We start from the raw sequence: 24574 nt of genomic DNA on the forward strand, positions 1-24574 counted from the left end.
CTGAAAATGAGCCCCGGTTTGCCACTGTGTGACACATGAAGGATATCCAACTGTACCTGAATAGCAACATCAGAGCACCAAAAAAGGTCTTGAAGTTGTTGTGTTGGTTGATGTGAGTCTCCTCATCCAGTCTGATGTTTCCAAAAACCTTGAGGAATATTCAGGCATATATCATGAGATATGTCCTGACTCAGTCTTGCATACAGAAATGACAGATTCACACCATGCAATGACTTAGAAAGTGGCAGAATAGATAAAGAGTGTGAGCAACACCTTACCTGCATTCCGATGATTGCATATATGAAAAAGAGCATGGCAATGAGCAGACAAACGTAGGGGAGAGCCTGAAAGAGAAACCCTGTGTCATGACACAGTAACAGACGTTACACACACACACACACACACACACACACACACACACACACACACACACACACACACACACACACACACACACACACACACACACACACACACACACACACACACACACACACACACACACACACACACACACACACACCTGCCTTCAATGTTAAGTGTCTCTATCCAGTGCTGTACTGTACTGTGCGTGGAGCTGACCTTAAAGGACTGGACAAAGGTCCAGAGCAGGATGCGGATGGTGTAACCCTGCCTCAACAGCTTGATCAGTCTGGCTGCACGGAACAGCTTCAGGAAACCCATGTTGAAGGTCTCAATTGACTTCAGGGAGATGAGAGAGTATGTTTACAGCTCATTAGCAGTGCACTGTATAGAAATGGAAACACAATCAGCGAGTGATTGATATTCCGTAATGCTTTGTTACCTGCAAGTCTACCACTATTTCTGTGATGCTTCCCAAAACTGTGATGAAGTCGAATATATTCCAAGTGTCTCGAAAGTAGTTCTGAAGAAGAGGGGAACACATCCATTCTTCAGTCAGTAGATGTTAGTAGCATTGCAAACAGGATCAGATCATGAGGTCATGGACAGTAAGGCATTAACTTGCTCCTCACCAGAAAGCCAAAGGCCATGATCTTGAGGACACACTCCACAGAGAAGAGCACAGTGAAAGCTGTGTTCAGGTGTTTCAGCACAGCCTCATATGCTGGTGGGGCAGAGTAATACTACCACCATGTAGGAGATAAAGAGAGACACTATTAAACACCATTGGAATGACCCCAAATTGCTGGGATGCACAGACAACCCAAAATAACACAATGAACCTAAACACAGACCATCTTGCTCAATCATCATACAACTGTAGATCTATAGCCACAGGTTCATAGCAGATTTCCTCTGATACATAAATAGCGTAACATTAAGCTGAGGCTATAAAAGGAGTCATTCCTCTGAGTTGTACAGACAGAGTTAACGAGGCCATGTTAAATACTAGCCGGTGGATATAGATCAATATTTAATAGAGGCTGAGTCATCCTCTCCTTCCGTCTGACTGAAGGCCTTTTCTTGGAATAAATGAAATGCTCACAAGGATGGGGATGGAAGAAACCCAGACCGTTAGCTAGAGAACAGCACAGAGTAGAGGGACATGCATCTTACAACCCCAATCAGCTACAGGCGCCATAATACCTTCTGCACCACAGGGACTAGTCTTCTGCTTTACAAATGGGATTAGTTCAGTATATTGTTTGAATGTGATCATTATCCACACCTTCATCATCAGGACAATGGTGTTGAGTGCAATCATGGCCAGCACAGTGTATTCGAAGGAGGGGGAGACCACAAAGTGCCAGAGGCGGTACTGGAACGTCTGCCTGTTCTGAGGCATGTAGCGGGTCAGGGGTTTGGCACTTATGGCAAAGTCAATGCAAGCCCTCTGTAAGGGAAAACACACACAAAGGAAAGTTGAAGAACACTTTGTTGGGAATAAGCATGAAGCGGTTAGCTCTGGGAAAGTCCTTATATTTTCTCCTTGAAGTAGAGACACTGCTGTATGGACTGCTGGGAACATTCTGGTCAATATTGACTGAGGGATTCCTGGTGGGAGAGACTATGTGAGTCTGGAGGGGAAATCTCACTATTCCTGTATATTTACCAGGCATTTTCCATGAGCCAGTGTGCTCCTCTGTGTAATAACCTGTCAAGACTGAGCGAGTTAAATCTAAAAGCGCAGATGGGGTCATTTTGATGTGTGTGCTACATTCCACCAGCAAACCATATCAATAACACATACACTGAGCTGGTGTGTTCTAGATTATCACTGGAAAGTCTACAGTTAAAAAGGAATGTCTAGGTTCCATTTTGCTTGTTTTATGATTCACTGTGTTTGTGTGTGTGTGTGTGTGTGTGTTTGTGTATGTGTGTGACTCCATCACCTCATTCTTCTCCAAGCTGCATTCCTCCATCATCTTGTCTCCCTGCTCCTGGAAGGTGATAATGATGAGAGCCACAAAGATGTTGACGAAGAAGAAGGGAAAGACCACAAAGTAGATGACATAGAATATGGACATCTCCATCCTGTTGCCCCTGCTGGGACCTCTGTCCTCTTCTGTCACGTCCACAGAGTGCTGCAGGACCCTGGACAGACACACAGACAGACCAAAGTGTACTCAGCAATGAACTTTCTGAAAGATATTTCAGTCTAACTTATGTACAGTAGTGACATAGTAAAAGAAAGTAGTCTTGTGCGAGTCGGAACTGCTAATCTACTAATCTAACGCTAATCTATTGCAGTCTTTAGTATGACTCGGCTAGGGATCGAACTCCCAACCTTTCTATCTCAGGCAGGACACTCTAACCACTAGTCCACAAGGTGCTGTTGTAATGTAGTGGAAAGTGTGTATGGAGAGAGTGAGACTTACTGTGGCCAGCCCTCCCCAGTGGAGACAGTAAACAGAGTGAGTAGGGCCCAGACTATGTTGTCATAGTGGAAGTCATGTCTCCTCCAATCCCTTCTCTTCACTTCCTTTTTATCCTTCTCATAGTCAATGTAGAAGCCTCTGAAAGGAAGAGACAGACACACAGTGTACAATAGACATTCAGTGGACAAAGAAGCAGTAAAAAACATGACCATACTGTAGGTCTCCAATAGGTCTCCATCCACCACAACTACAGTATGTTAGTGTTCTGTAAGGCCCAGTGTATGAGTGTATACAGGCAGCTCAGCAGACACCTACTGGCAGTCCTTCTCTGTGTCTTTGGATCCGTCTGTGCAGTAGAAAAACTTCCCTTTGAACAGCTGCACAGCGATGACGGCGAAGATGAACATGAAGAGCTTGTAGACGATGAGGATGTTGAAGACGTTCTTCAGAGAGGTCACCACACAGTCAAACACTGCCTACACACACAGTCAGAGGACGAAGCATGAGGGAAGGCAATTGAAAAAGAGAGTCAAAGAAAGTGATACACTAAAACTGTGGGGGTTCAGCTTTCGTCCAGTTAGCCAGTGATTTGTTGAGACTGACTTTTATTTATTTATTTTCAAATTTTTCTCCCCAATTGGTAGTTACATTCTTGTTCCATCGCTGCAACTCCCATACGGACTCAGGAGAGGCGAAGGTCGAGAGCTGTGTGTCCTCCGAAACAGGACCCCGCCAAGCTGCACTGCCTCTTGACACAAAACCCACTTAACCCGGAAGCCAGGTGCACCAATGTGTCAGAGGAAACATTGTACACCTGGTGACCGTGTCAGTGTGCATTGCACCCAGCCCTCCACAGGAGTCGCTAGAGCGCAATGGGACAAGGACGACCCAGCCGGTCAAACCCTCCCCTAACCCAGATGATGCTGGGCCAATTGTGTGCCGCCTCATGGGTCTCCCAGTTGCTGCTAGCTGCGTCACTACAGATCCTGGTTCGATCCCAGGCTGCACATGCGATGCAGTGCCTTAGATGTTCATCAAAGCTGGGACTGAGAGACTGAAAAGCAGCTTCTATCTCAAGGCCATCAGACTGTTAAACAGCCATCACTAACACAGAGAGGCTGCTGCCTACATACAGACTCAAATCATTGGCCAGTTTAATAAATGGATCACTAGTCAATTTAACTAAGGCCACTTTAATAATGTTTACATATGTTACATTACTCATCTCATTCTGTATGTATATACTGTATCTGATACCATCTATTGCACCTGTCTATATGCCTCGCAATCGCTCATCCATATATGTATTCTTGTTCCATTCCTTTAGATTTGTGTGTATTAGGTAGTTGTGGTGTTATATCACTTGTTAGATATTACTGCACTGTCGGAACTAGAAGCACAAGCATTTCAGTACACTCACATTAACATCTGCTAACTATGTCTATGTGACCAATTAAATGTGATTTGATTTTATTAGACCTTTTCACCACTCGGGAGGCCCTTAACGCTGACTTCTAACTCAAGTGGTATAAATAGCATACACTTGTCCAATATGATCCCAAACTGTTGTTGCTACATGAGTGATTGGAAGAGGACTGTATGACCCTGTAGATCTTTATTTCACTTTCCATTCCCAGGACAATCAGGTCTATTGATTGCAGTGTGTCTGGTATCAGCTGACTGACTGACTCCCTGGTCCACTCACACAGATATCAGTCGGACTCATTTCCTCATTCCCCTTGACAGATACACACTAACCCCCCCCCACCCCCCACCAGCAGAAATGGAATGTGTGAGGTTTGGGAAATTCAGTCTTCACAAAATGTTTTCATGCTCGAACGCTCAGGTTTATCACCTCATCTATCAATCTTTTCTCTAGATGATTCTCTGCTGCCTGGAAACCCTCATGTGGAAATAGGTGTGACTAAATGGATGTGTGGCAGTGGCTACTGCCACCTGATACCGTTATACCACACACATAGACAGTACTGCAGCCTTGATAAACCCTGAACAGCCTGATAGAGCAGCTCTGTAGTCTATCCCTCCAACTGTTGACTGGGGCAGGCACTGTTAACATGGGAAGCAATTGCTGAGAAAGCAAATGGAAAAGGTTACCTTAAGTTTCGGTAGTCTCTTGATGGTCTTCAGGGGCCTCAGGACACGCAGGACCCGAAGAGACTTGATGGTTTTGATGTCCCGTCCTTTATTATTTCTACAAGTAAAAACACATAGAATGAAGACCTGATAAACTCACTCCAACACTGAGCTAACCATATTACAGGAGATGTATTGCTGTACTTTACATCTCGGATTAGAAAGAGATACAGTGCCATAAAGTATTTTCCCCTTTTCTGATTGTCTCAGTTTTTCATATTTTTGATACTGAATGTTATCAGATCTTCAAACAAAACCTAATATTAGATAAAGAGGAACCTGAGTTCACAAATAACAAAAAGAAAGTACACTTACTTTATTTATTTAATTAGTAAAGTTATGCAACACCAAATTCCACTGTGTGAAAAAGTAGTTGCCCCCTTACACTCAATAACTGGTTGTGCCTCCTTTAGCCGCAATGAATGAAACCAAATGCTTCCTGTTGTTGTTGATCAGTCTCTCACATCGCTGTGGAGGAATTGTGGCCCACTCTTGCATGCAGAACTGCTTTAACTCGGTGACATTTGTGGGTTTTCAAGCAGGAACTGCTAGTTTCAAGTCCTGCCACAATATCTCAATTGGGATGAGGTCTGGAATGACTAGGCCATTACAACATCTCAATATTTGTTGCATTTGAACCATTTTCATGTAGACTTGATTGTGTGTTTGGGATCATTGACTTGCTGCGTGACCCAGCTGCAGATGGCCTGACATTCTCCTGTAGAATTCACTGATACAAAGCAGAATTTATCATTCCTTCTATTAAGGCAAGTCGTCGCCAGACATAATGGGACCCACCTCGTCCAAAAAGTTGACTCAAGTTTGCCAAAAAGCGCCTGGATGATCAGCAAGACCCTTGGAAGAAGGTGCTATCGACAGATGGGTCAAAAGTATAACTTATTGGAGGACATGGGTCCCATTATGCCTGGCAAAAACCAAACACTGCATTCCACAGTAAGAACCTTATACCAACGGTCAAGTATGGTGGTGGTAGAGTAGAATTCTGCTATGTATTAGATAATTCTACAGGTAAATGTCAGGCCATCCATCTGTGAGCTGATGCTGAAGCGCAGCTGGGTCAAGACAATGATCCAAAACGAACAATCAAGTCTATATGAAAATGGCTAAAAGGCAACACATTTGAAGTTTTGGAATGGCCTAGTCAAAGTCCAGACCTAATCCCAAATGTTGTGGCAGAACTTGACACGAGCAGTTCATGTGAGCAGTTCAGAATTCCTCCACAGTAAAGTGAGACACTGATCAACAACTACAGGAAGCGTTTGGTTTGAGTCATTGCGGCTAAAGGTGGCACAACCAGTTATTGAGTGTAAGGGGGCAATTATTTTTTCACACAGTGGAATTTGGTGTTGCATAACTTTGTTTATGAAATCAATTAAAGAGGTATGTAATTGTTGTGTTATTTGTTCAATCAGTTTCCTTTATTCTAATTTTAGGTTTAGGTTGAAGAACTTATAACATTGAGTATAAAAAATATTTAAAAGTAGAGAAAATTATAAAGGGGGCAAATACTTTTTCATAGCACGAAAGAGGAAAGACAGGATGCTGTTGGCAACTGTTAAGAAATGAGCAGAAAGAAAGGGAGTGAAGAAAGTGTTTTTACCCCAACACATTCCTGGCAGTCCCACAGCAACACAATCCACAGGAGCAGAGGATAACAGAGAGAAAGACATGATACTGAACATGTACATCTCAGGGTGGGAAAAACATGTATATCACAAAACAGAGTGAAAAGCGATGCTATGTCCAATCCAGTCAAGCTACACTGGCAGTTTACAGTCTAGCACTGTACACTACACAAACCACTACACAGGAAGTTATAACATATGCAAGGTCACATGACTCACGTGAGGGCGAAGGCCACCAGAGCTCCGATCACCACAATAAAGTCTAGAATGTTCCACAGGTCCCGGAAATAGGAGCCGTCATGGAGAATCAAGCCCTGGTCTATCATCTGTCAAATACACATCTTATTAAGTCATTTGAAAACAGCACTAAATATTGGCATAGGGGGGCCTCACTGTTAATTAGCAAAATACTGTACATTCTGTCTATCTGACATGACATTTTCCCTGGACTACTCACTGGGCACAGACGTCATTCATTGAAATGACATGGAAACAACATTGATTCAACCAGTGTGTGCCCAGTGGGTAACAGCTTATGGCAAACATGTTCATGTAACATCTGTCAAATCCAACTGACACCACTACAGTATGGTATGTCCACTGTTTTAAAACAGGATTCCTGCTGATTGAATAACTCACCTTTATTATCATTTCAAATGTAAAGACACCTGTGAACACGTAGTCAAAGTAACGCAAAACCTGTGGGGTACAAAGTAGACAAATATATTAATACATTAATCACAATATTGGACTCCAGGGGTTGATGAAGAACATTTAATTATTTGCCATTAGCTCATACATTACATGAGAACAAAAACCACTTATGACCAGAGAGAGACTCTGAGACACTATGTTTAATGTGTTGCATCTGTTCTTCACCACTGAACTAGGGACACATTTTGCTTTTAGGAAAACAACTTATCTCTTTAATGGTCACATTGATTACGTTTACCCCGAAGGCCTTTTATTTCTAAGACGATGCTTTTAAGTGGCGCCCTTCTGATGAATATGTGCTTTGATTATCTTCCTTGCATATCACACAGGCCCATTTCATTTCCAACTCAATCTGCCTCAATCACCAACATCCAGAGAAGACCCCCCATTAAGTCACCGTGGGAGACCCTCACAAAGCAGTTTAATTAATGCTTTCATTTAGTCATTCAGCTAGTACAGGGCCAGATATGAGACCCCAGGCACACATTCCCAAGGATTTGTTTTTACTTGAAGGAACTTCTGTAACCACATACAAAACAATGGCATCAAAAAAAATGATGTGCTATCTGTTTGGTTTGTTGTCGTGTGAAGAGGCTAAAGCAGAGGCAGCTGTAGGGAATGTGATGTGATGATTCTACACCCCACAACACCCTCCTCTCCTCAATCTGGCTCCTCAGTGTGAGCAGAGAGTGACAACTCTAATATAGATCAGATAGAGTGTCAGACGCAGACACAATCCCCGTCAGTGGGCGCACGCTCGCACCACTCGTTATGCTGAGAGAAAGATAATACAGCAGAGGAAAACAAAGCAAAACAAAAGCAACCACACACCAAAGACAATAGCCTAGCCACCATTGTGGAGAAGGACAGTTAGAATAGTGAGGCTCAAGGTCAGCGAGGAAAACAGCCATCTGTTGAGTCCATGTATAGCCCAGTGACCAGACTGGCTCTCACTTTGTTCCAGTTAGAGGTGGCTGACACGGGGTCCTCTGCAGCCAGGGCGATACTGCTGGCAGCGATCACCAGCAGGATGCATGTCTCAAAGTAACGCAGGTTCACCACATAGTGACAGGCCCGGCGGATCCTAGAGAAGGAACAGAGGACACAGGTTGATGGTACTATGATGATGGTGTTAGGATGATGGTACTATGATGATGGTGTAATGTTAATGGTGTTAGATGATGGTACTAGAATGATGGTACTATGATGATGGTGTTAGGATGATGGTGTTAGATGATGGTACTAGGATAATGGTACTAGAATGATGATGTTAGGATGGTGGTACTTGGATAATGGTACTAGAATGATGGTGTTGAGATGATGGTACTTGGATGATGGTGTTAGGATGATGTTGTTAGGTAGATGGTGTTAGGGTGATGGTACTAGGATGATGGTGTTAGGATGATGTTGTTAGGATGATGGTACTAGGATGATGGTACTAGGATGATGGTGTTAGGTTGTTGGTGTTGAGATTATGGTACTTGGATGATGGTGTTAGGATGATGTTAGGTTGATGGTGTGAGGATGATGGCTGTCTGTCATGGACACTCTTTTTTTGTAATTTCCAGTCACAATTTACAGACTTGTTTACGTGCTGCTGTGCGTTTTGCTGCTAACCTTACTTTGCTACCTGACAACTTTACGGTTTTTACTTTTTAATTAACGTTTATATTTTTTGTTTTTCCCTTTTTTGCTCTACTTTTTTTCATTCAACTTTTTCACTCCGGAAGCTTTATCTGGACGTGGTTCATCAGGACCTCCACCAGCCGAAGCTAAGTAGTAACATTAACATGAGGCCTTCTAATTGCAGTCGCTGTACTGATAATATACAGGAGAACGATTGTCTTATGTTGAGGATAGCCGTGCTGCAAGCCCAGCTTCAGACGCAATCGTTAGGCAAGGGTAATTTCAGTGTAGTAAAGGATGAAACAGTGTCTGTGCCACCAGTAAGTACAGATAGTAGTATAAATCCCCTCGCACGGTCCCCGCAGCCGGACAACTTTCTCACGGCTTCTGGAGGGAAATGATGTAGGAATGCTCAGCCGGTGTCGCTCATTCAGCCGACAGAAACTTTCAACCAGTTCTCCTCATTAAGCTGCGAGTCAGAGGCCAAGCCCTTTCTGGTCTCTACTCCTCCTGTTACGGCGTCTGAGACGTTGAAGCCTCCCACCATTAATCATCCAGCGATCATACACTGTTTACCAGGGGGCAGGGCTACCGATGTTAAGGCTAATCTGAAGATGGTGCTGGCTAAAACTGGCGAGTGTAGAGAGTATAGGGATATTGTTATCCACGTCGGCACCAACGATGTTAGGATGAAACAGTCAGAGATCACCAAGCGCAACATAGCTTCAGCGTGTAAATCAGCTAGAAAGATTGGTCGGCATCGAGTAATTGTCTCTGGCCCCCTCCCAGTTAGGGGGAGTGATGAGCTCTACAGTAGAGTCTCACAACTCAATCGCTGGTTGAAAACTGTTTTCTGCCCCTCCCAAAAGATAGAATTTATAGATAATTGGCCCTCTTTCTGGGACTCACCCACAAACAGGACCAAGCCTGGCCTGTTGAGGAGTGACGGACTCCATCCTAGATGGAGGGGGGCTCTCATCTTATCTACGAACATAGACATGGCTCTAACTCCCCTAGCTCCACAATGAGGGTGCAGGCCAGGCAGCAGGCTGTTAGCCAGCCTGCCAGCTTAGTGGAGTCTGCCATTAGCACAGTCAGTGTAGTCAGCTCAGCTATCCCCATTGAGACTGTGGCTGTGCCTCGACCTAGGTTGGGCAAAACTAAACATGGCGGTGTTTTCCTTAGCAATCTCACTGGAATAAATACCTCCTCCATTCCTGCCATTATTGAAAGAGATTGTGATACTTCATATCTCAAAATAGGGCTACTTAATGTTAGATCCCTCACTTCCAAATCCAATCAAAATCCAATAAAATTTTATTTGTAACATACACATGGTTAGCAGATGTTAATGTGAGTGTAATAAAATGCTTATGCTTCTAGTTCTTATCTGTTCGGAAAGATATCAGTTTGTCTCTGTGGATGGTTTGTCCTCTGACAAATCAACTGTAAATGTTGGTGTCCCTCAAGGTTCCTTTTTGGGACCACTATCTTTTTCACTATATATTTTACCTCTCGGTGATGTCATTCGGAAACATAATGTTAACTTTCACTGCTATGCAGATGACACACAGCTGTACATTTCGATGAAACATGGTGAAGCCCCAAAATTGCCCTCGCTGGAAGCCTGTGTTTCAAACATAAGGAAGTGGATGGCTGCAAATTTTCTACTTTTACCCTCGGACAAAACAAAAAGATCTTCTGATAAATCTGACAATTAACCTTGATGGTTGTACAGTCGTCTCAAATAAAACTGTGAAGGACCTCGGTGTTACTCTGGATCCTGATCTCTCTTTTGACAAACATATCAAGGACAGCTTTTTTTCCATCTACGTAACATTGCAGAAATTAAAAACTTTCTGTCCAACAATGATGCTGAAAAGCTAGTCCATACTTTTGTCACTTCTTGGTTAGACTACTGCAATGCTCTACTTTCCGGCTATCTGGATATAGCACTAAATAAACTTCAGTTAGTGCTAAACACGGCTGCTAGATTCTTGACTAGAACCCCAAAATTTGACCATATTACTCCAGTGCTAGCCTCTCTACACTGGCCTCCTGTTAAGGAAAGGGCTGATTTCAAGGTTTTACTCCTACATATATTTCCGATTTGGTCCTGCCGGACATACCTACAGGTACACTACGGTCACAAGACACAGGCCTAGAATTTCTAAGCAAACAGCTGGAGGCAGGGCTTTCTCCTATAGAGCTCCATTTTTATGGACTGGTCTGCCTACCCATGTGAGAGACGCAGACTCGGTCTCAACCTTTAAGTCTTTACTGAAGACTCATCTCTTCAGTAGGTCCTATGATTGAGTGTAGTCTGGCCCAGGAGTGTGAAGGTGAACGGAAAGGCACTGGAACAACGAACCGCCTTTGCTGTCTCTGCCTTGCCGGTTCCCCTCTCTCCACTGGGATTCTCTGCCTCTAACCCTATTACAGGGGTTGAGTCACTGGCTTACTGGTGTTCTTCCATGCCGTCCCTAGGAAGGGTGCGTCACTTGAGTGGGTTGAGTCACTGACGTGATCTTCCTGTCTGGGTTGGCGCCCCCCCTTGGGTTGTGTCGTGGCGGAGATCTTTGTGCGCTATACTCGGCCTTGTCTCTTCAGTAGGTCCTATGATTGAGTGTAGTATGCCCCAGGAGTGTGAAGGTGAACGGAAAGGCACTGGAGCAACGAACCGCCCTTGCTGTCTCTGCCTGGCTGGTTCCCCTCTCTCCACTGGGATTCTCTGCCTCTAACCCTATTACAGGGGCTGAGTCACTGGCTTACTGGTGTTCTTCCATGCCGTCCCTAGGAAGGGTGCGTCACTTGCATGGGTTGAGTCACTGACGTGATCTTCCTGTCTGGGTTGGCGCCCCCCCTTGGGTTGTGCCGTGGCGGAGATCTTTGTGCGCTATACTCGGCCTTGTCTCAGGATGGTAAGTTGGTGGTTGAAGATATCCCTCTAGTGGTATGGGGCTGTGCTTTGGCAAAGTGGGTGGGGTTATATCCTGCCTGTTTGGCCCTGTCTGGGGTATCGTTGGATGGGGCCACAGTGTCTCCTGACCCCTCCTGTCTCAGCCTCCAGTATTTATGTTGCAGTAGTTTATGTGTCGGGGCTCTTGGGTCAGTCTGTTATATATGGAGTATTCTCCTGTCTTATCCGGGGTCCTGTGTGAATTTAAGTATGCTCTCTCTAATTCTATTTATTTCTTTCTTTCTCTCTTGGAGGACCTGAGCCCTAGGACCATGCCTCAGGACTACCTGGCCTGATAACTTCTTGCTGTCCCCAGTCCACCTGACCCCTCTAGAGACAGCAGTAGAACTCTCTAGAGACAGCAGAAGCGGTAGAGATACTCTGAATGTGATCGGCTATGAAAAGCCAACTAACATTTACTCCTGAGGTGTTGACCTGTTGCACCCTCGACAACCACTGTGCTTATTATTATTTCACCCTGTTGGTCGTCTATGAACACTTGAACATCTTAGCCATGTTCTGTTATAATCTCCACCCGGCACAGCCAGAAGAGGACTGGAAACCCCTCATAGCCTGGTTCCTCTCTAGGTTTCTTCCTAGGTTCTGGCCTTTCTAGGGAGTTTTTCCTAACCACCGTTCGGCTACACCTGCATTGCTTGTTGTTTGGGGTTTTAGGCTGGGTTTCTGTACAGCACTTTGAGATATCAGCGGATGTAAGAAGGCCTTAAAAATACATTTGATTTGATGTTAGGATGATGGTGTTAGGTTGATGGTTTTAAGTTAATGGTGTTAGGTTGATGGTGTTGAGATGATGGTACTATGATGATGGATGGTACTATGATGATGGTGTTAGGATGATGTTGTTAGGTAGATGGTGTTAGGATGATGGTACTCGGATGATGGTGTTAGGTTGATGGTGTTAGGACAATGTAATAGGAGTAGCAGAGAGGAACAGAGGGAGACTTACGGGTTTCCAGGTTTGAAGATGAACATGCTGTCAGGCGTGACAATATTGGCTGGGCTGGTCAACTGCTCCTCTTCTTTCACAGGCTTGGACGCCTCCATGTCTTTACTGTTACCTGGAAGAGGTAGAGAATGTGGGTGTGCTGCTGTGCTCTGATTGTGGTACCATGCTGTGATATCAGAGATATCTCCAACCCCCAAGAGATGGAGGCTTTCATACACCAAGGCATTTCATACACCTCACAGCTGAACTATTTTTAATGTGAGTAGAGCACACTGAATGCACATATGTGATAGAATAAGGACACACTTGAAGGTGTTACCTGTGATGGGGGTGAGCTCTAATGAAGACTGAACATTGGTCACCTCTATGTAGATACTGGAGCTCATGGGGGACTTATCCTGGATCAGAGTGGTGGCGTTGTTACCAGTATCACTGTCTCTTGTCTGGCCCTCTGGGAGCTCCGGTACTGCAGCCTGAAATGGCTGAATGGGGGGTGGTTCTGACTGTGGACCCTCCTCCCTCTTCTGCAGCTCAGGACCCCCAGCCTGGTTAGGGTCACCCTGTCTGTGGAGGAGCAGAGGGACAAGATATTGGCTTGGAGTCTGGATTCACTGGGGATTTGTTGCATTTTGGGCACCCTGAAGTCTGATACATTGAACATAGCAGAAAACTGTCTACAGAATACTATACAAACAGTCTACTATTTATTGAACTAATAGAACTAGCTGTACGTCAGTGTCAGTTCCTCCTCACCTGTGTTCAGCTTCTCTGGTCTCAGAAGGCTGGCTGGTCTCTCCCGTGTTACAGGCTCTCCTCTCCTTGTCCTGTCGTTCCTCTGGGGTCTTTCTCTCCTTGCTGACAGAGCGACTGCTCCCTTCCCCCTGGGGTGAGTCCAGGCCTCTAGCCCCAACCTGGGCTTCCTGGTGCCCTGTGCCCCTTGGCCTCCTGAGCCTCATCGCTGCCATGTCAGGGGTCAGGGTGTCACCAGCAGGAGGGCGGAACTTACGCACTGCTCTCTGCCTTCTCTCCCCATTTAACCTGGGGCTCCTGCGGCCATTGAGACCTGGGTGGCAGTGGTCGGTGTCATCAAGCTGGCCCTCTGGGCATGGCTCAGATTCAGTGGGCTCCGGAATGGACACAACTGTGGACGTGGGGGGGTCAGGCAGGGGACTGTCGATGGGTATGGGTGGCTCTGCTAAAGGGACGGACAAGGGGGCCTCAAGGACCCCCATGGACAGGGGTGGCTCCTCTAGAGTTTGGTCCATGGGCTTGGGGGGCTGAGCTGTGGAGGCCGTAGGGTCAGCCGTGGGGTCAGCCAGCTTCAGGCTGCCTGTGCCTGTGGCTTTGAGGCTGTGGGGGCATCCAGGGGGCGCTTCCTGCTCCTCACTGGGGCTGCTGAAGAGGATCTCTCGGCTGGACATCTGCCGGTGCCTGCGCAGTTGGCTGGTTCTCTGCTCCCACACAGACATGGTCATCCGTCTTCTCCTCTCTCCCCTGGACATGAAAGAGTTAGAGGAATTCAGTGGCGGGCAGGGGGGCCCCTCGGCGAGGCTCTCAGCCTCCTCCAGAGAGTAGGCAGGCCGGCTCCTGTGTATCGCTCTTTTCCTGTACAGGTAAGGTCTCCTCCTCCTGCTGGGAGAGAGGACAACAACACTGTCAGGATGAGCAATAAGGGAGATAGCAACACAGTACTTGTCTAAAACAGTGATATACACTGAATGTTGTAAGCTCTACTTTTTTATTTTCAACCCATTCCAAAATGTGTTAGAATTGTTTTTTTATTTATTTTACTTGCTTGTGTACAAATGTTTATGAAATATACATTTATAAATACAACATTTGTACAAAACCAGTGAGCAGTTGGAACACATTCAAGAAAAGGCAATCTAGTCTGATTTTCAAAGCTTGGTAAAACAAGATCCAGAATTTTAATTAAGCATTGATGAAAAACAATTCACTGGATCAATGAAGATGTTATGTAATAAATTAAGCAAAATGTCATAACTATAATGAAAGTGGGAGATGTAGAAACCAGTGGAACTGATATTAAATGCAGGGCCAAGTACTGTAAGATTCTGGAAGTAAAACGAGGAATGTAATAAAATGAGAACAGAAGATTTACCCAGTTAAGAAAATCAGGCAGTTTGTTTTGAAATTGAAATGAACAGACAGTGTTAATACTTACTCGTACTTGTACTCTTGTGTGGTCCGTGTTATCAATAAGCGATTGGTTGAAAACAAGACATTAGTGCTTTTGTGAGCAGAGACAAAACAGGCCCTGAGACACAGTTCAAAACACATGACCAATTTCAATGGATCACTATTCGACTATAGTCTATTGCATTGTATTTCTGTAAAGCCGAAATCATTATTTTCTGTATTACCAAGTAGGAAATCCTCTTAAATGATTCAGCCAAATGAATATTGCCTAAATGTTTTGTATTGTGCCTCTAGCCAGGCAAAGCGCCACATGACAAACAGGATGGCTGCAGTATTAGATCAGAACAACATTAACATCAACAGGTGCAACATATAAAATATTCAGGAAGTTTGAAATGTTTAAGACATTCAGAGATACAGTATGGCACAGGAATAAAACACAGAAATGGCCTTCATTGGCACAAACAGAACAGAGACGGAGATCGTTTAGGCAAAGCAACCATATCAGTTTGCATTATGTGTGCAGCGCTCCTCTCCAAAGTTGTGCCAGGGTAACATTCTCATTGGTCATGCTGGTCAGAGAGACATGCACCCACCGCTCTCTACATTATCAGGAGTCTCAGACATGCTTCAACCTTTTTCACTTAGTCAACATCATCATCATCATCATGCTCTGAAGGTCAGTTGTGCAAGAGCCCCCGGAAGGAAGACAGTTATAGCATTTCACCCCAAACATCACTGACATGATGCAATGCTACCAAAGTTCAAAGTTTTCTCCAAACACAGATGCTGGAAAACCCTATGGTATTCAAATCTCATCAATGTGATTCGACAAGTGCCTGACCCTGAATATGTCATAAGGTACACTGCAAAACCCTGCACGTATATCTATGCCTCAACCTGGGTGAACCTAGATGAAAAACCAACAACTTCAAGATACTGAGGCAAAAATCCTGCAGTTTGATCTTTCCACATAAGCAATTCATGGAACTGTTTATATTTGTATCACCACAGCTCTGCTAATCTTTACTCCTGCTGTACTAACGTATTTCCAAGGAGAACTAATGCTGCACAGCATGAGACCAAAATGTTTCATTATGAAACATTTTTTAATTATTTTTCCGTGCATGTGGTTTGAATGACCATGCAATATGCTGTTCATTTTCAACATGCGTACCATCTCTCTATGTTGCACCATGCCCAAGTACATGCACTTCCACCAGACAGACTGGGTGTCAGACCATTCATATAGGAAATCAATACCGTGGGCTTTGATGAAATAACATTACTTTATTACTCTTGTCTGTTATAACCCAACATGGCATGTCTAGATCACTTCCTGACACTTGGTAATTCTTCTACTTATTCCAAAAACATAATGATTACAAAAAAAATCAGTATTGTGAAAGTAAGGGTGACTAAGTACTGCAGTATATTTCTCTAATGGGAATGATATATTAATTTGGATGCCAGTAATGCTGTCTCTATGACAACGGTATAGGCTCATCCCTGCAGATCCTGGGAAGACTGCCGGTAGCCATGGTGACACACTGTTGAATTTAGAGCAAATTATATAGGTACAAGCTAAAGCAGACCTATAGACCTTATCATGAAGGGCATATCAATACCTCATTAGTAGTTCAGTTGTTTCCAGTACATATTTTCAGCAATATAAACATCATTATGAAGGGCACTACGACTGTCTGGGGCTCCATTATAAGGCTCCAATTACAGTAGCCTGTGCCTCGATCAAACTGACTAAATAAACTATAATTTACCAGTAACACAAACTACACTAGGAACACCTGCTCATCCATTACATAGACTGACCAGGTGAATCCAGGTAAAAGCTATGATCCCTTATTGATGTCACCTGTTATATCCATTTCAATCAGTGTAGATGAATGGGAGGAGACAGGTTAAAGAAGGATTTTTAAGCCTCGAGACAATTGAGACGGATTGTGTATGTGTGCCATTCAGAGGATGAATGGGCAAGACTTAATATTTAAGGACCTTTAAACAGGGTATGGTAGTAGGTGCCAGGTGCACTGGTTAGGGGTGGCAGGGTAGCCTAGTGGTTAGAGTGTTGGGCTAATAACTGAAAGGTTGAAAGTTCAAATCCCTGAGCTGGCAATGTACAAATCTGTCGTTCTGTCAGCCTCAACCACTCCCTTCCTTTAGTGTTGTCTGTGCTGCAGCAATAGCCTCTGGTGGGATTACACAGTGTTAGTACGGTTAGTTAGCAGTCTATTAGAGTCCCGAGGGAGACAGAGAAGAAGGGGAACAGGCAGCAGGGGTACACACACCACTTACTGTGATGACATCAGGGAAGACATGGCCCCAACTTCCTTGGCTTTTTGGAGAGCATGTTTCTGATTGAAAGCAGCCTCTTCGTCCTCTTCGTCCTAGATATAAGATTGCATAGAACAGAATAAATAATCACAGATGCTGTTGAGAGCGGGTATCATCTTCAATTATGGGAAGACTAGTGAATTGTTGAAAGGAGATTTTTTACCTTGGTTAGTTCCTGGGCATTAGCCAGATTGTCCACAGCAATGGCCAAGAAGACATTCAGCAGTGTGTCTGGTCACACTCATGTCAAGGACCTACATGTCTGATCTACAAAATCCACACATCAGACATGTAATCTAATCATACTGACAGTGTGAAAAGTGATTTGCTAGCTGAGAAAGGATACAGTTACCAAAGAGTGTGAGCACAATGAAGTATATGGAGGACCACATTCCTGACTTCACTCCTCCCTGGGAGCGGATCCCATTGTACATCACCTCATTCCAGTCTTCTCCTGTCAGGATCTAGATATACAGTGCCTAGTGAAAGTCTACACACCCCTTGCACAGTCTTCAGAGTTTTCTGCCTTAAAAACAGATTACATTTGGGTTTTTTCATACAGATCTACACAACCTACTCCACATTTTCAAAGTGAAAGAAGGTTACAAAACATTTGCCAAATTAATAAATAAACAAAAGAGCTAAGATGTCTTGATTGCGCATGTCTTGGCACCCCAGAGTTAATACTTGGTAGAAGCACCTTTGGAAGCCATTACAGTTGTTAATCATTTTGAATAAGATTCTACTAACCTCTTAGGGGAACATACAGTGCATTCGGAAAGTAGTCAGACCTCTTGACTTTTTCCACATTTTGTTATGTTACAGACTTATTCTAAAATGGATTAAATTCACATTTTCCCTCATCAATCTACACACAATACTGTCACACCCTGATCTGATTCACCTGTCTTTGTGATTGTCTCCACCCTACTCCAGGTGTCGCCCATCTTCCCCATTATCCCTTGTGTATTTATTGTTCCTCTTTCGTAGTTTCCCCGCTGTTGACCATTCTGCCTGCCATGACCCTGAGCATGCCTGACCTGACCCTGAGCCTGCCTGCCGTCTTGTACCTTTTCCCTGCCTTTTGCCTGCCCCTGTTGGATTAATAATCTGTTGTTACTTCGACGTTGTCTGCATCTAGGTCTTACCTGAAACATGATAGTACGAACTGGCCATGACTGAACCAGCAGACTCGGACCAGCTGCGCCACGCCATCTTCTCCCAAGGAGTCACCATTGATAGGCACAAGGAATTGCTTCGTGTCCTCATGGAGGGGGTCCACACCTTGGCCGAACGTCATGACTTGGCGTTGGACATCTTGCTGGAGCAATTCCGCGGGTTGGCTGAGAGGCAGCCTACTATGACTGTAACCTCACAGCCCCTCAGTACCTCAGCTGTTAGCAGCGTCGCCTCACCGGTCACTCTGCCTTCCCGGGAGCCTATTCGGGCACCTGTCAGGCGTTTCTAGCTCAGTGTGCCCTCATCTTCGAGCTTCAGCCCTCCTCTTTACCCTCGGACCGCTCTAAGATAGCGTACCTTATCACGCTGATGTCCGGGACGGCACTCACCTGGGCTAGAGCTGTATGGTGCAACAGCTGGCCATATGCATCAGTCTGGATGAATTTGTGGGAGAGGTCAAGAAGGTGTTTGATGCCCCATTCTCCGGGAGAGAGGCGGCCCGGAAGCTACTCCAGCTTCGGCAGGACTCCCGCAGGACTCTAGCACTACTTTGCCCCGGGGATGACTGTACTCTCTGTCGGGACCAGAGACCAAGGCGATGGAGACCTACATTGGGGACTCCCTCGCTGCAGGATTCATCCATCCTTCTTCCTCTCACGCTGGCGAAGGGTTCTTCTTTGTGGAGAAGAAGTACAAGACCCTGTGCCCGTGCATCGACTACCAGGGTCACAACGACATAACGGTGAATACCCGCTACCCCTCATCTCCTTGGCCTTCGAGCCGCTCCAGGGGGACAGATCTGGTGTAGATACGGGAAGGGGACTAGTGGAAGACCGCCTTCAACATGGCCAGCGGTCACTACGAGTTTCTGGTCATGCCAATTGGCCTTACCAACGCCCCTGCTGTGTTCCAGACTCTAGTTAACGATGTTCTCCCGCTCCACCCAAGAACCTGTGGTCCATGTCCGACAGGTTTTCCAACGCCTCCTGGAGAACCAGCTGTTTGTAAAAGCAGAGAAGTGCGAGTTCCATCCTCCTTTTTCTGGGTTACATCATTGCTGCAGGGAATGTACAAATGGATCCCGGGAAGGTGAGAGCGGTGGTGGATTGGCCCCAGCCTACTACTCCCCTGTCAGCACTCACCTCGCCCAAGGTTCTGTTCATGTGGTCTCCAGCTGCTGACCGGGCGTTCTGGAACCTCAAACATCACTTCACCACAGCTCCCATCTTGGTTCATCCTGACCCATTCCGTCAGTTCTTGGTAGAGGCCAATGCTTCGGATGTCGGTGTGGGGGATATCATGTCCCAGCGTTCTGCCCTGGACCTCAAGCTACATCCCTGCGCCTTCTTTTCCCATTGCCTCAACGCCATGGAGAAGAACTGCGATGTGGGGAATCGTGAGCTTCTCGCTGTGAAGATGGCGTTGGAGGAATGGAGGCACCGGTTGGAGGGTGAGGGACGGCCGTTCATCGCGTGGACCGACCACAAGAACCTGGAGTATCTCCGCACCGCCAAGCGCCTCAATTCCAGCCAGGCTAGATGGGCCCTGCTGTTCACATGGTTCAATTTCTCCCTCTCTTACCGGCCGGGATCCAAGAATGTCAAGCCGGATGCGCTGATAACTGGATGTTCGTTCCTGACGCCGTCCTGGAGTGGGCCCACTCCTCTAGGCTAGCCTGCCACCTGGGCTCCCGTTGGACCCTGGCTTTTGTTCGACAACGCTTTTGGTGGCCTACCATGGTCCCTGATGTGTCTGCATAGAACAAGACTCCTCTGCAAGCTCCAGCTGGTCTCCTCCAACCTCTGCCTGTTCCTCACCGTCCCTGGTCTCACATCTCCCTGGACTTTGTCATGGTCTTCACCCATCTGATGGCAATACCACCGTCCTGACCATGGTGCATCGGTTTCCAAATCCACCCACTTCCTTCCTCTCCACCAACTACCCTCTGCCAAAGAGATTACCCAATTCATGGTGCAGTATGTCTTCCGGACCTATTGTCTACCAGTAGACATGGTCTCTGACAGTGGTCCTCAGTTCTTGTCCCAGTTCTGGAAGGCATTCTGCACCCTCATTGGGTCATCGGCCAGCCTGTCATCTGGGTTCCACCCCCGTCCAACAGCCAGTCAGAGCGAGCCAACCAGGAACTAGAGACTCTGTACTCTGTGTTGCCTGGTCTCCACCAACTCCATCACCTGGAGCCAGCAGCTTGTGTTGGTTGAATACGCCCGCAACACCCTTCCCTGCTCTGCCACTGGCCTATCACCTTTTGAATGTTCCCTGGGGTATCAGCCCCCGCTCTTCACTGAGCAGGAAGTAGAGGTTGGCATAAATTCTGCCCAGATGTTTGTCCACCGCTGTCGTCATACCTGGAGGAGAGCCCGGTTGGTCCTCCTCAAGACCACCTCCAGGTATCGACGACAAGTAGATTGCCACTGGACCCTGGCTCCCCGGTATCGGCTAGGGCAGAAGGTATTGCTGTCCACACGGTTTATTGGCCCATTTCCCATCTGCAAAGTCATTAGCCCCTCTGCTGTTCAACTTCTGTTGCCCCTGTTGCCCCGTTTGTCGTGAGGGGCCCCAGTGTTAAGGATCAGCGTGGCAGATGTGTTGTTGCCTACTCTTACCACCTGGGGGCAGCCCATCAGGAAGTACAGGATCCAGGTGCAGAGGGAGGTGTTAAGTCCGAGAGTCCTTAGCTTAGTGATGCGCTTCATGGTCACTATGGTGTTGAACGCTGAGCTGTAGTTGATGAACAGTATTCTTACATAGGTGTTCCTTTTGTCCAGGTGAGAAAGGGCGGTGTGGAGTGGGATTGAGATTGCGTCATCTGTGGCGGTATGCGTATTGGAGTGGGTCTAGGGTGTCCTGGAGGATGCTGTTGATGTGAGCCAGCCTTTCAAAGCACTTCATGGTTATCGACGTGAGTGCCACGGGGAAGTAATCATTTAGGCAGGTTACCTTCGCTTCCTTGGGCACAGGGACTATGGTGGTCTGCTTGAAACATGTAGGTATGACAGACTCGGTCAGGGAGAGGTTGAAAATGTCAGTGAAGACACTTGACAGTTGATCTGCGCATGATTTGAGTACAAGTCGTGGTAATCCGTCTGGCCCAGCGGCTTTGTGAATGTTGACCTGTTTAAAGGTTTTGTTTATATTGGCTACCAAGAGCGTTATCACACAGTCATCCAGAACAGCTGGTGCTCTCGTGCACGCTTCAGTGTTGGAACGGGAGATTAATAAAAAGCATTTAGCTCGTCTGGTAGGCTCGCGTCATTGGGCAGCTTGCGTCTGGGTTTCCCTTTGTAGCCCGTAATAGTTTTCAAGCCCTGCCACATCCGACGAGCATCAGAGGCGGTGTAGTTGGATTCAATATTAATCCTATATTGACTCTTTGCTTGTTTGATGGTTTGTCTGAGGGAATAGCGGCATTTCTTATTAGCATCCAGATTAATCTCCTGCTCCTTGAAAGCGGCAGCTCTAGCCTTTAGCTCGATGCGGATGTTACCTGTAGTCCATGGCTTCTGGTTGGGAGTGTACGTACAGTCACTGTGGGGACGATGTCATCGATGCACTTATTGATGAAGCCGATGACTGAGGTGGTGTATTCCTCAATGCCATTGGATGAATCCCGGAACATATGCTAGTCGGTGCTAGCAAAACAGTCCTGTAGTGTAGCATCCGCAACATCTGACCACTTCCGTATTGAGCGAGTCACTGGTACATCCTGCTTTAGTTTTTGCTTGTAAGCAGGAATCAGGAGGATAGAATTGTGGTCAGATTTGCCAAATGGAGGGCGGGGGAGAGCTTTGTATGCATCTCTGTGTGTGGAGTAAATGTGGTCTAGGATTAATTTTTCCCCCCCCTGGTTGCACATATGACATGCTGGTAAAAATGTGGCAAAACTGATTTAAGTTTGCCTGCATTAAAGTCCCCGGCCACAAGGAGCGCCGCTCTTCTTTGCTTATGGCCTTATAGATTTGGCTAAGAGCGGTCTTAGTGCCAGCTTCGCTTTGTGGTGGTAAATAGACGGCTATGAATAATAGAGATGAGAACTCTCTTGGTAGACAGTGTGGTCGACAGCTTATCATAAGGTACTCTACATCAGGCGAGCAATACCTCGAGACTTCTTTAATATTAGACATCACGCACCAGCTGTTACTGACAAAAAGACACACACCCCCACCCCTCGTCTTCCTCAAGGTAGGGTCTCTGTTCTGCCGGTGCATGGAAAATCTCACCAGCTCTATTGGCCGTTTCTTCTTTCAGCTACGTCTCGGTGAAACACAAGATGTTACAGTTTTTAATGTCCCGTTGGTAGGATAATCTTAATAGTAGGTCATCAATTTTACTTTCTAACGATTGCACGTTAGCAAGGAGAATGGAAAGCATTGGGAGTTTACTCGCTCGTCTCCGGCTTCTCAGAAGGATCCCCGATCTGCGTCCCCTTTTCCAGCGTCTTTTCTTTACGCAAAAGGCGTGGATCTGGGCCTATTCCAGTGAAAGCAGGATATCCTTCTCGAAGTACTAGTTAAAGGAAAAGGTTTCTTCCAGTCCGGTGAGCAATCGCTTTTCTGATGTCCAGAAGTTATTTTCGGTCATAAGAGACGGTAGCAGCAACATTATGTACACAATAAGTGAAAAAAGAAGTTACACAAAATGCAAAAAAAGAACAAAATTGCACAATTGTTTGGGAGAATGTAAAACGTCAGCTATGTTCTTCGGCTCCATCTTGTGCAAGGTTGGTAGAGTTGTGCAAGGTTGGTAGAATCTTATTAAAAATGATTCATAGCTGTAATGGCTGCCAAAGGTGCTTCCTCCAAGTTTTAACTCTGGGGTGTGAAGACACACAATCAATACATGTACATTTTTTACATTTTAGGACAGCAAAATGTTAAGATTGTGCAAGGGGTGTGTAGAATTTCACTAGCGACTGGAAATACCACATACTGTATCACAGGATTCTCTCACAAGCTACAGAGTAGATCATCTGTAAATTCATGACAATCCAACTATTTATATGGACTCTAAGATTTCCACATGCAAAGCTTTGTTACCTTAATCAAAAACACAAAACTTTACTCAATCAAAACAATTGAATTGAGCCAGACCTGAAAGACAGTCATGATGGCAGCAGGAAATGTGTCAAAGTTTGTAGGAGTGTAGTCTTCAAAGATGAACCTGCATAGAAGGATGAGGACAGAGAGGACAGAGAGGACATCGAGTTGAGCCAGGATTTTAAAATATTTTTTTTCCCAGAGAGAGAAAACATTTTCCTTTTCTCGGTAATAGAGGGGGGACTTTTTCCACAAAGTCTGTTTTCTTTTCTGTACTCCAGTGACCAGGCAACATACGTCTCCGGCATGCACTGCATTCATTGAAGTGACAGTTTCACAGAAATGGTCCTTTATCCGTGGGAACATAGCGGCACAACAGCTAAGACTTGATGTGTGACAGAATCTTCTTGGGAAAGACTGAGCCCTATCAGGGTGTTTTTACATTGCCACAGGGGATGAGAATGTCCTCTGTAATATCAAATGTCACAAGGAGAAGGTCATGGTGACACAAATCAAACAATCAGTTGTACTACATCCACTTTGATTACATTGACTGCCAATGTCCATCATAGTTTGTGATGAGATCTGACAGACGGGCAGTAGTAGTTCGTCCTTGTGTCTATGGTACAGTACCTGCCACCGAATAGCTGCATGCCCAGCAGAGCAAAGACCAGGATGAAGAGGAAGAGGAGGAAGATGAGGCTGATGATGGACTTCATAGAATTCATCAGAGATACCACCAGGTTCCTCAGCGACGCCCAGTACCTGTCAATCACAACCAACCGGGGGCGGGATTGGGTGCATTTGAATTCCGTCGAAATAAGAGACAAATTGCTTAATTAACAGTGTCTAAATGTTGCTATTGTGAGTGTTTTCAATTATTTGTAGCCAGCCTGGATATGAACACACTTATCTGTATATCCTATCCCTAGCAGGAGGCTACAAATATCACACAGGCGTGA

The 24574-nt window shown here is 45.7% G+C and overlaps 1 protein-coding gene across 4 annotated transcripts in view; it reads right to left on the reverse strand.

Moving 5' to 3' along the window:
- The window catches only part of LOC118391197 (voltage-dependent R-type calcium channel subunit alpha-1E), a 121263-nt gene that overhangs the window by 13445 nt on the left and 83244 nt on the right, over window positions 1-24574 (reverse strand). For 3 of the 4 annotated variants that reach the window (XM_052458080.1, XM_035782361.2, XM_035782352.2), the window contains exons 14-34: window positions 24246-24377; window positions 23667-23736; window positions 17726-17843; window positions 17543-17610; window positions 17341-17432; window positions 13621-14499; window positions 13187-13431; window positions 12868-12979; window positions 8270-8399; window positions 7241-7300; window positions 6821-6927; window positions 4917-5013; window positions 3117-3277; window positions 2802-2939; window positions 2316-2517; window positions 1652-1816; window positions 996-1106; window positions 806-886; window positions 583-702; window positions 279-344; window positions 57-148 (exon numbers count right to left, since the gene is read on the reverse strand). In XM_052458080.1, the coding sequence (XP_052314040.1) occupies window positions 57-148; window positions 279-344; window positions 583-702; window positions 806-886; window positions 996-1106; window positions 1652-1816; window positions 2316-2517; window positions 2802-2939; window positions 3117-3277; window positions 4917-5013; window positions 6821-6927; window positions 7241-7300; window positions 8270-8399; window positions 12868-12979; window positions 13187-13431; window positions 13621-14499; window positions 17341-17432; window positions 17543-17610; window positions 17726-17843; window positions 23667-23736; window positions 24246-24377 (3246 nt within the window). The remainder of the gene's footprint in view (window positions 1-56; window positions 149-278; window positions 345-582; window positions 703-805; window positions 887-995; window positions 1107-1651; window positions 1817-2315; window positions 2518-2801; window positions 2940-3116; window positions 3278-4916; window positions 5014-6820; window positions 6928-7240; window positions 7301-8269; window positions 8400-12867; window positions 12980-13186; window positions 13432-13620; window positions 14500-17340; window positions 17433-17542; window positions 17611-17725; window positions 17844-23666; window positions 23737-24245; window positions 24378-24574) is intronic. The other variant, XM_052458081.1, reaches the window with a different exon arrangement.

This window comes from Oncorhynchus keta, chromosome 1, assembly GCF_023373465.1.
Source record: "Oncorhynchus keta strain PuntledgeMale-10-30-2019 chromosome 1, Oket_V2, whole genome shotgun sequence".
Lineage (NCBI taxonomy): Eukaryota > Metazoa > Chordata > Actinopteri > Salmoniformes > Salmonidae > Oncorhynchus > Oncorhynchus keta.